Source organism: Octopus sinensis, linkage group LG2, assembly GCF_006345805.1.
Source record: "Octopus sinensis linkage group LG2, ASM634580v1, whole genome shotgun sequence".
Lineage (NCBI taxonomy): Eukaryota > Metazoa > Mollusca > Cephalopoda > Octopoda > Octopodidae > Octopus > Octopus sinensis.
The window spans coordinates 197,734,538-197,747,037 of NC_042998.1; the positions used below are offsets into that span (position 1 = coordinate 197,734,538).

The following is a 12,500-nucleotide window of genomic DNA, read 5'->3' on the forward strand; positions in this document are numbered from 1 at the left end:
CACCCATCCACCCATCCATCAATCCATCCATCCATCCATCCATCCATCCATCCGTCCACCCATCCATCCACCCATCCATCCGTCCACCCATCCACCCATCCATCCATCCATCCACCCATCCATCCGTCCACCCATCCACCCATCCACCCATCCATCCGTCCACCCATCCATCCATCCATCCATCCATCCATCCATCCATCCATCCATCCATTAAGCGAATCGTAAAAACAAAAAAATAAAGCGATGTAGAAGTGTTGAAGATTACTGCATCAGAATGAGATGAATGGGAGCTGTATAAACGATTGTGAATATTAATGTCACCAAGAAAATAATTTCAAAAAAAGTTGGAATATAATCGAAATCATCGATGCAAGAAGAGGTACAGTAAGTGTGGTGGTCGGAGGAATTCGGAGATCAGTGGATGAGGCAATTTTTCTCCTACCCTGATGTAATCTCCAGGGATACAGGCATCCAGCAACAGGACCTCCGTAATGCTATGATGGACCGTGAAGTCTGGCGTAGCATAGTAAATTCCATTGTCTCGACCACGGTCGAACAATGATGATGATGAAGAGAGATTTTGAACTAGAGTAACTAGAATTCTGTGTCAAGAGAGGTGAGCGGCGGGAACAGCAACATCTATGCATACACAGATACTTTCGGAGTTTAGTTTGAGTCAAGTGTGTAGCGAGGACAATAGAGATAGTTTGCAGATAAAAGCTGAAAGAAGATTTGTTTCTCGGATAATAAAATATGTTGTTTGTATTAGTAATAAAGTCGTGTGTGTGGTCTCGGTTGGACCGGAGTCCACAGACGTTAGAGAAGAGGAGAGATAAATTGCCGGGTGGTTTAGTTTTATTTTTGGGTATCTTGGCAAGAGCAGAAGGTGTTTATGCGATGCGAAGTGACTGTAAATTCTTACCGAATGCTTTACAACAGAGCCGACCCTGATAAAGGTACGTCCGAGAAAGTACTTTTAAGTAGAGAGTAATGGTGCCGGTGGTGGGGTGCTATAGTCTTCCCCAAGTTACCAACATATGAAAGTAGCGATAGAACTTATAGTTAAAGATGCTTACCTTACTGAAGTCAAAATTCATTTGATTCACTGAACTCAGATTAAACGGTACTTCCTTGTTCAGGGGAGCTGCGGTCACCAAACTGGACACAACAGTCACAAACAACAGCACGATTCCAAACGACATGTTTCAATTTATGAAGCTCTTGTAGTTCTTGAGATAATAACGATTCCAGTACCTAGAAGTTTAGGTTTGGTTTATAGATTGTTGACCACTAAAGGATCATAACTTAACAGGTAGAACACCAACAATTAACTGCTGCAGTAACAATAATAGCATCAACGAAGATATATAATTTATGTAGTTTGGTTTATGACCTTCTTGTATACGAAAGAATTGGTAAAAATATTCCTGTTACTGGTGTTGATAATAAGTATCACTTGATATTGGTAAATTAATTTTTGGTTGCTTCAAATCAAAGTCGAGCAAAATTCGACAGAAAACTATATTTAGTTGGAAATATTCAGCATAATAAAAAATTGATTCCAAGACTTGAGTGAGAGTTCCTGTTTAAATCGATACCAAAATAGGAATGGAATCTGTCTGTAATTCTGTTAAATGATTTAAAGAAATTATTTACTTACTAAGAGTTTTTTTTTTTTCAGCTAGAGAAACCTCAAATAACAAAAGTATTTATAGAATTTCATAAAACATTGAACTGTGGGTAATTTCATTCGTATTCTGGTTAAACATATACGAAACACATTCATACATGGTCAAACACACACGTATACACAGTAGGTGTACATGTGTGAGTGTATCTGTGTGTATGTACAGGATTATGCATGCATGCGTGTGTGTCTGCGTACGAAAGTGAGAGAGAGAGAGAAAGAGAGAGGGAGAGAGAGAGGGAGAGAGAGAGAGAGAGTGAGAGAGAGGGAGAGAGAAATGGGGATTTTTGGGATATTTGAGTGACGGTTGATGTTTGTTTTAATGTGCGTATTTATTTATATAATACATTCGTATATGTATACAAGCACACGCGCACACACACACACCGCTTCTATATGCAAATATATATATATGTACGTTTGTATAAATGTATGTATGTATGTATGTATGTATGTATGTATGTATGTATGTATGTATGTATGCTTATGTATTATGTATGTATGTATGTATGTATGTATGTAATGTATGTGCGTCTCTGCGTTGTGTTGTGTGTGCACACGTGAAAATATGTAAATATATAAAAAAATGAATATAAACATATATATATACACCACACAGAAATATGCCAAGAATGCCAAGAACGTGATATATATATATGCGTATATATATATATATATATATATATAATATATATATATATATATATATATATACATATACATGTATATGGCATGTATAGATGTATACATTTAATTTATTTTATTTATATATTTACATTATATGTGTGCGCACATAGATACATACATACATACACATACATATTTGATACATACATACATATATATATATATATATATATATATATATAATGTATGCATGTATGTATGTGTATATATATATATGTATATATCATTATGTGTTATATATATAATATACAGATATATATATATATATATGACTTCTTCGCAGTCAGGTTGAAACACGCATTTGTCACATCGACTGATGGTGTGTACCTTCACACCAAATCAGACGGTAAACTTTATAGTGCAGTGGTTTCGAAGCCGTACGCTGCGCGCACTGGTTCACTGCAAGATGTAATTAGGTGTGTCTCGAAAAAGTAAGATTATATTTCAAAATATGAAAAATACAAACCGAAATTCGCTAGAAAGTTCATATATAAATGTCAAAATAGCAAAAAGGTTTATACAAAGTTCTAAACTATGAACGAGAAGTGGTTGTATCATTCAATTTTGAATCTGAAATTTCATAAGGATAAGAACTAAATTAGCATTAATCTATCCTCGAAACTGACGTCTTATGGACATATTCGGTGCACGACCATGTTTCAGTTTGTTTTTCTGTCGTAGCCCCAGCAGTTTTCATTTCAATAATAAGAGTGAAAAATAAACTATTGAACCAAAATATACGATGTTGAACAAAATCTTTTAATACGTCCTCACGTATTGCGGCTGTACTTCAATGCAATTTTCCACATCGTATTTATGTGAGTTGGGAATTTTCAACCCTCAATAACATCAAATCTAAAAAAAAGAGAGAGGCACAGTTGCATCTAAGAAGAAATGAAGGTTTGTCTTTCTCAAATACGTTCCAATATTGACAACCTTTCCAAAAAACATCAACCGCATGTTTCTCATTGATAACTTTGCTTCATATATTGAACTAGCAGTATCGCCCGGCGTTGCTCGGGTTTGTAAGGGAAATAACTATATAAGCATTTTAGAGAGTTACGTCCCTTATATATTAGCAAAAAATGCATTAAAAATGGGAAAAAATGATGGTAATTTTTTTAAAAATCGTAGACTTATCGTAGACGCGCGCTAATACCCAGAAGGGCTCGATATGAATCACGACTATAAGATACCCAGTTTTGGTTAAACTGCACCGCAAAATGTGGGAGTAGTTAGGAATCTAAATCGTAGGAGACAGACACACAACCTCACTTTTATATATAAAGATAAAGAGTATGTACATGCAAGTTTCTGCATTTTTAATCATCTCTCTATTAATTTATAGTTTATGCTATACTAATATGTATAAAACTCCTTTTGAATAAATTTAGAACTTATGTACAAAGTGTACCTAAATATTTGGACTTCTTGTACGGTGCGCCGTGAGCAAAGTAAGTTTGAGAACCACTGGTATAGTGTGTCGAGGCTGAAGCAAAATCCAAGGTGCGTCAGGTACTCATCAGGGAAATGCTGTTTGCTGACGACGCAGCACTGACAGCACACTCTGAGGAGAAAATGCAGTAGATCGTGGACAAAATCTCAAAGGCCTGTCTGGAATTCAGCCTGACTATCAGTCTGAAGAAGACCAACGTACTGGACCAAAGCGTCAAGCACTTCCTCCATCATCGTCAACAACTACAAGCTGGAAGTAGTCCATCACCTACCTCGGCTTTACCATAGCTGACGACCTCTCCTTAGACCCTGAGATCAACAGGTGAATTGGACAAGCATCCTCCACATTTTCCAGGCTCACAAAGAGAGTCTGGGAAAACAGAAAACTGGCTGCAAGCACCAAGATTGCTGTCTATAAGGCGGGCTTCCTTAGTACGCTACTTCATGACAGTGAAACGTGGAGCCTCTACTCCAGATAGGAGTGGCGGTTCAACGTCTTCCACCTTCGTAATTTGAGACGCATCGTGGATATCAAGTGGATCGACCGCATCACCAAAGCCGAAATTCTCAACTGCACCTAGATACCCAGTATACTCACGCTGCTCTAGCAGCACCGTCTTCGCTGGCTCGGTCATGTACATCGCATACCGGACAGGAGGATCCCCAAAGACCTCCTGAGTGGGGAACTGGTCACCTGCACAAGAGCATGAGAACGACCTCATCTTCACTTCAAGGTCGTCTGCAAGAGAGATGTAAAATCGTTTGATCTGAACGTCCTGGGATAGGAGGAAGTCGCAAATGATCGCCCACGCTGAAGATCAAAATACTGCGAAAAGGGATGAAGCGAAGAGAAGAGAAACAGGAACCCGCCACCAAAGAAAAGCGCACTCGACGGAAGGAAAACCAGTGGCGCCGGTAGAGAGCTCCTTCAAATGCAGCCGCTGTATACGTGACTGCTAATCTCGTGTGGGCCTCTACAGCTGCAGAAGACGCTGCACCGCCATCAGCAGCTGACACAATTTCTTCAGGCGCAGATCCATGGTTTCTCGAGATTGACGGATGCCTACTAAACATATATATATATTATTATTATTATATTATTATTATTATTATTATTATTATTATTATTATTATATTATTATTATTATTATTATTGAGTGAGAGAGCAGTGCATGCCATCAAAGTGACACTGGGGTAAAATATACGAAGCCCAGCATACCCATCATGACTACCCGTCTGATAAAGGTACACCAGGCACATGCATCACAACCATATGTGCGCGACATGGTGATCTCATATCAAGATAAATAGCACATGACCTTGTAGGTGGGGCCCAGTAAGAATTTTCTTCAGGTTGAGTAGCCCATCCCACTCAAAAGGTCCTTGAATAAGTGTTGTTTAAGGATGTTGAAAGAACCACCCATGTTTCCAGAGGTGAATTATTCAAACCCCAAAGAATCCCTCTCAACACATGGCTATGATGCTCCCCCACTACTTCTGCTCGTGATCAGAGATGCACATATCGTCAGCCACTAAGGGACATGCTCAACTGGTTAATGTCAAACAACTGACAAGCAAATCTGTGGTATTGAGCAGAATATTTGCTGTAGCCCATCTTTTATACCAAGACAAAACAATGTACATGATAACACTTCCAATCAGTTAAGATCAGAAGCCATGAGAGCCACTGCCTGGTACTGCATCAGGGCATTTATTATATTATTATTATTATTATTATTATATTATTATTATTATTATTATTATATTATTATTATTATTATATTATTATATTATTATTATTAATATTTTTATTATTATTTTTAAGGAAGTGATTTCCGAGTCCACGGGAGAGAGAAATTCAATTTAGTGATTTAGTGCTACTAAAATGAATTTCTCGCTGTATTACATACATATATATATATAATAGGTTTAAGAGACAGAACTACCTTCAATCTACTCAAACAACATTGAACGACATTATCTATGATAGAGGTATATAAGATTAACTTTTATCAAAATTAATATCTACAATTACTATTCTGAGTCATATATTAAATTAAATTATTTAGACAACGCGCGTTTCATGACAATATGTCTATCGGTATTTCTGAAATAGAAATACCGATAGATATATTCAGGTCTGGGTTATATAAAACTATGTAAATAGTTTGGTAGTGTAGTCGGATTGATATGGTATTGAATTTCGAGATCTTCAGAAATACCGATAGACATATTGTCATGAAACGCGCGTTGTCTAAATAATTTAACTTAGTATATGATTCAGAATAGTGATTGTAGATATTAATTTTGATAAAAGTTATTTTATATATCTCTATCATAGATAATGTCGTTCAATGTTGTTTGAGTTGCTTGAAGGTGGTTCCGTCTCTTAACCCCCCCTCTCTCTCTCTCTCTCCCTCTCTCTCTCTCTCTCTCTCTCTCTCTCTATATATATATATATATATATATATATATATATTCTCCTGATAGATAGTTATATATTTTACATTTTTATTTTTTATTTTTTATTTTATACGTATATATATATATATATAATATATATATATATATAATATAATATATATAATATATATATATATACGAGAGTTAAGGAATGCAGTAGATAAGACCTGGCCTACATATTTTTCATAGCAAGCGGAACATCGGAAGTGGTAAATATTCAAGCGAGGTGTATACTGTAGGGTACTCTTCAGGCGAAGGGTATCTTGGTTAAATGAAAGTTTACATTGTTGCAATCACATTCTGATTGAATCTTCCATGTGTTAACATGTAAAACCTTGCGACAATGTAAACTTTCATTTATTAAAAACATCCTTGACCTGAAGAGTAGACTGCGGTATACACCTTGCTTGGACATTTATTGGGCTGTTGCATAATTATTGCAGCTTTTTTTTTAAACAAATTTTATTCAACAAAAATAATAACAACATTTAATAAAAACACCTTTAAATGACAGTCCGACCATCTGCCAAGCAAATGTGAAGCAGTAATTGGAGTAGATGGTGAACATGCTCCGGAATAATCATTTAAAGATCTTTTTGTTACAAGTTATTGCTTTTGTTGAATAAAATTTGTTGAAAAAAAGCCACAATAATTATGCACCAACTATATATATATATTGTGCACCAACTATATATATATATTGTGCACCAACTATATATATATTGTGCACCAACTATATATATATATTGTGCACCAACTATATATATATATTGTGCACCAACTATATATATATATTGTGCGCCTTTGTATCTGTGTTTGTGCCCCCACCATTGCTTGACAACTGATTTTGGTGTGCTGATGTCCCTGTAATCTAGCGTTTCAGTAAAAGAGGCTGATAGAATAAGTACTAGGCTTCAAAAGAATAAGTTCCGGGGGTCGATTTGTTCGATGAAAACCTTTTAAGGCAGTGCTTCAGCATGGCCGCAGTCAAATGACTGAAACAAGTAAACGGAAGTAAAAGAATATCTATCTATCTATCTCTCTACCTATCTATCTATCTATCTATCTATCTATCTATCTATCTATCTATCTATCTATCTATCTATCTATCTATCTATCTATCTATCTATCTATCTATCTATATATACATATCTATCTTAGTGAATGTTTAAAAAAAAGATGGGTGAATGTAGCAAGGATGGCACGTATGAATGACGAAGCCACCTTGACTATGATTCTATGAACCGTAAAAATTAATACAGAGAGTTGCTTATTTGCAAAAAAAAAAAAAGAAATATAACATGTGACTTCATTGACCGAGGTTACCGTGGTCTTTTCCGTAGGCTTTTCTTTCCACGGGTAAACCTCACCTGTCCTCCCCTTTACACTTCATATTGACATTTCTGTGATAACGATCCCTATTGATCAACTTTTTTTCCTCTCCCCTTTTCTTCCCCCCCCCCTTTTTAAAAAAAATCCTCCCCTTTTTTGTCCTCTTTCTTTCCTTTTACGATCCCTTTTGATCGAAAACCAACCCCCTCTTTTTTACCCCCAAAAGAAAAGCTCTACCTTGTAATTTGTTCTGTCTGTGTGCAGCCCTGTGTGGCTAATAAAGAAACATATCTATCTATCTATCTGTCTGTCTATCTATCTATCTATCTATCTATCTATCTATCTATCTATCTATCTATCTATCTATCTATCTATCTATCTATCTATCTATCTGTCTATCTGTCTGTCTGTTTGTCTGTCTGACTGTCTCGTGCAATGTATATACTGTAAACAAATATATTTATTCTTTTGTTTTCTACCACAATTTCTTTTTTTTTCTTTTTTCAATACTTGAAGCCAACCGTTTCTTCTCTTGAGAGTTTGGTGAAATTTTAAATGAGACAGAATGTTGTAGACTAACTTGACATAACCTACATTCACTGTGAAATTGAGCTGGTCGTGTTTTAAGAATGTTGGATATGATTTCTTCTGGTATTTGTTCCAGGTCTCAGCCCTCTGAGTTGAAACCCTATCTAACTTGAACTTTGCCTTTCATGTTTTCAGAGCCACTGAATAAAATACTAATGCAGTATTAAGGTTGATTCTTCTTATGTGGAGGCGCAATGGCCCAGTGGTTAGGGCAGCGGACTCGCGGTCGTAGGATCGCGGTTTCGATTCCCAGACCGGGCGTTGTGAGTGTTTATTGAGCGAAAACACCTAAAAGCTCCACGAGGCTCCGGCAGGGGATGGTGGTGATCCTTGCTGTACTCTTTCACCACAACTTTCTCTCACTCTTACTTCCTGTTTCTGTTGTACCTGTATTTCAAGGGGCCGGCCTTGTCACTCTCTGTGTCACGCTGAATATCCCCGAGAACTACGTTAAGGGTACACGTGTCTGTGGAGTGCTCAGCCACTTACACGTTAATTTCACGAGCAGGCTGTTCCGTTGGTCGGATCAACCGGAATCCTCATCGTCGTAACCGACGGAGTGCTTCCACACACATAGTTAAGTCTCATTCCTCTCCTTGGTTCTTTGCCTTGTTATGCCTCTGCTATTACTCATAAGAACCACTTTCTCCATCTTTATTGTCGAAACAGCTGTTCGGAAAATAATGTCCTTCCTCATTGGTTATAATAAAAAAAAATTACTAATCGCTGTAAGAAGGTCCTTGCAGACACTAAAACTCAGCCTATGAAGGGGATCAAGTTGTAATTTGCTTCTCTGGAACTGGATTCTCGTCACTTCTTACGTATTGAATAATGGTAAATATTGACTTCTAATAATAAATCAGGATTTCTCCTTCAGTTCTTTTCTAATTATTCTAGTCTCGTTGTAATGTCCTTTTATTTGACTGGCGTAAAACCTCTAATTCTGCGACGATGGTAATTTCTGGTAATTTTATGGCTTCCGGGCTTGATAATATTTCTTTTATAGTTTTGTAAAAGTGCTCTTCTGAACTGTCTTTTGTTCTGTCTACACCCTTCAACAAATGCTGAGCTACGCCTTCTTTGAAGTCTATTGGAAATCGACCTTTAGTATTCCTGTTTCCAAACAACACAAGCTAACGTTCTGATTATCGTGCCTACCACATAACTAGTCTTTCTCCTGTATGTTAGCAAGGTCTTTCAGTGTTTGATCCATCAGGCTCTTGCCTTGTACTCTGAATAACTCAGTCTGCTGTTGAGAAACAGCAACGTTTTCATATCTCACCTTCATTGGCTGATTTTCCGATTGCGATAAGCAAACAGTTCTGCTTCGATTTACATAATTCTGGAGAAGTGAATATTGTCGCCTTTGACATATCGAAAATATTTGACAGAGTTTGGCATATTTGTATCCTCCTCAAGCTTAAGTCATGTGGAATTGTTAAATCTCTTGAAATTTTTTTTGATGAATGTAGAATCATAGTGACTTTAAATGGCCCTTAATTGTTTACTTATACGGTATTCCCGAAACATACATCTTAACATATTTGAGTAAATATTGCGTTGTAACGATACGCAACGAAATAAGTCAAGTAACGTTTCAAAACAGTTCCCGAAAAAGACAAACACCGCTCAATATGTACGTTTAAATACAATTGTAGAATTATAAACAACCCAAAAAGAAAGATTACCCAAGCTGTGAACAACTTTAAATTTCATTTTGACAAATCTTTGTCGAATCTTTTAAAGAAGATCATTGTCTAATTTGAAAAACGAATACAAATATCTGTGAATTGACAAAATCATCATGTCTAAACGCATGTCTCCTTCGACCCAATCGTGACTCCAATCATTGTATACAATGGACTTACGATCTCAAGTGCTTTTATGAAATACATATCCAATTTGACCCTAGAAGTTCGGTTTCATGCAAAGGCTAAAACATTTGTGGAACTCAAGATTAGATTTTCCTACAAACATTTAAATGAACAAGCAAAACGTATCATCAGATGTAAATTGATACATCTAACGCAGGGATCTCCAACTCAAATGACTCGAGGGCCACACCTCATGCCGGTGGGAGTCTTAAAGGGCCACAAAATTCTTTCTGCGTGTGCCTGGAACTCTTTCAAAGAAAAGCTATATCTGATGCTGTTTCCCGTTATTTCCATAATAATAGATTAAAAATCAAGACGCCAGAATTCGATTCTCAACCAAAGGCAGGATATTTATTTCTCAACAACTGATGTCAATGAGGGTTGACATATTTATGGCATATAATACATATAATACATACATACATATATACATACATATATATATATATGTATATATATATATATTATATATATATATATATATATTATATATATATATATATATATATATATTATATATATATATATATAAAGAATGTACTCTCTTTGAATTGTCTGTCAAATTCCCTCGGTAGTTTGTTGATAAATTCCACACACTCCTGTAATGCATCACAGTCCACTGAATTCAACGTTTTCAGCGATGGAAACAGTCAAAGCTTTTTTAGTAGTAATTGTTTCTCGCACAGACTTAGTCTCATTTTGAAAGCAGTGATGTTGTTACTCATTTGCATAATCATGTTTGACTCTCCTTGCAGTTTCAAATTGAGTGTATTCAGGAAAGCCAAACATGTACAAAAATCATCAGCCAATTCTGGAACATCTGTTTGTTTCGTAGCATGAACACACCTACTTCTTCGCCTAAGCGCAAAGAATCTCTCCAAAACATTATCCCGAATTAGCCAGTGTGCCCCAGAGTGATAAAGCACTATGCATTTGCTCCAGGAAGGTCTTGAATTGGCGATGATTCAAACTGCGTGCTCTGATGGTATTTACGATTCTGACCACGACATCCATGATATTTCATCGCTTCACTGCTTTTCCACCGAGGGGCTCTTGATGAATCGGGCAATGAACAGGAACAATAGGTTAACGACCAAGTTCAGTTTGCTTTGCATTAACTAAACCAATCACGCTGCCACAGTTTTCAGAACACAACGCAGGTGCTCCATCAATTGCTACGGACACAAGCTTCTTCCATTTAAAACTAGCACCTTCAACGGAACTTTCCAACGCTTTAAAAACATCTCTTCTTGTTGTTGTGTCTTTCAGAGGGATTAAGTCAAAAGGTTCTTCGGTCTCTTTGAGGTCTTTGTCAATGCCACGAACGAAAATTGCACAAACTGCAGCGTCACACATACTAGTACTCTCATCAAGTGCAAGGGAGAACGTATCAAAATTTTGAGATAATGAAATTAACTGCTTCTCCACACTGGGTAACATTTCTGTAATTCGTCGAGCTACTGTGTTAGCAGAAAGACTAATTTCAGAAAAAAGATTTTTACTTTTGATCGTGTGCTGGAACGAAAACAATTGCAGCGTGGAAGGTGTTTATAAGCCATTTAAGAAACACACAAAAACCATTAGATTCACTTCAACATTTAAATTTAATTTGTCAAAATATTTTCGTCGCTTTGAGATCGCGACCTGTTCACTGACAAAACTTCTGCTGCATCACAGTTTTGTCAGTGAACAGGTCGCGGTCTCAAAGCGACGAAAATATTTTGACAAATTAAATTTAAATGTTGAAGTGAATCTAACGGTTTTTGTGTGTTTCTTAAATGGCTTACAAACACCTTCCACGCTGCAATTGTTTTTACTTTTTCTGGACAGACAATTTGGGCAACGTTCACCAAACAGTCTTTCACGAATTGACCTTCAGTAAATGGGTGGGATGTCTTTGTAATAATTTGACTGACTACAAAGCTGGCTTTTACAACATCTTTTGACGATTTGTGCACTTTGTTGAAAACATGTCTCTGTTGTGATAGAGATGACTTCAGTTAACGAAGTTTATCATGTCTTAATTTGCCTTCGAACTTCTCAAAGTCTTTATGCTGTGAACTATATCGCCGCTTGATATTGTACTCTTTGGGAATGGCAATTGTCTGCGCAGGCAAGTAAGACATGAATCTGGCATTTCCCACTTGCACGTGCTTGATTCTGGATCACAAAGTAGCTGTCTTCCCAACGTTCTTGGAATGTCCCTATTTTCATCCGATATTTTCCGTTTTTTTTTCTTCAGAAGCCATCTTGATGGAGAGTGATTTTACTCAGCATCTTTTCGTTTTATTATCACACATAAGTCGGAGGGCCTCCAATTCTAACTGAAAAGAAATGAGAGAGGAATCCGGATTAGAAACTTGTTAAACAACAATTAGTATAAATTATATACATATACATACATGCATGTGTAT

At 36.6% G+C, this 12,500-nt stretch overlaps 2 protein-coding genes and 1 long non-coding RNA gene across 5 annotated transcripts in view; 1 reads left to right on the top strand and 2 right to left on the bottom strand.

The window, feature by feature from the left end:
* LOC115224175 overlaps positions 1 to 1,762 on the bottom strand; it is a 104,244-nt gene extending 102,482 nt beyond the window's left edge. For both annotated transcript variants that reach the window (XM_029794946.2, XM_036500673.1), the window contains exon 1: positions 1,077 to 1,762. In XM_029794946.2, coding sequence (XP_029650806.1) covers positions 1,077 to 1,202 — 126 coding nt within the window. In that variant the 5' untranslated portion in view covers positions 1,203 to 1,762. The remainder of the gene's footprint in view (positions 1 to 1,076) is intronic.
* Positions 1 to 12,500, top strand: part of LOC115224191 (chitotriosidase-1) — a 192,298-nt gene that overhangs the window by 85,431 nt on the left and 94,367 nt on the right. The gene's annotated exons all lie outside the window — the stretch shown is intronic.
* LOC118762179 overlaps positions 10,630 to 12,500 on the bottom strand; it is a 2,532-nt gene continuing 661 nt past the window's right edge. The window contains exons 2-3 of the long non-coding RNA XR_004997959.1: positions 11,904 to 12,410; positions 10,630 to 11,587 (exon numbers count right to left, since the gene is read on the bottom strand). This is a non-coding gene — a long non-coding RNA (uncharacterized LOC118762179). The remainder of the gene's footprint in view (positions 11,588 to 11,903; positions 12,411 to 12,500) is intronic.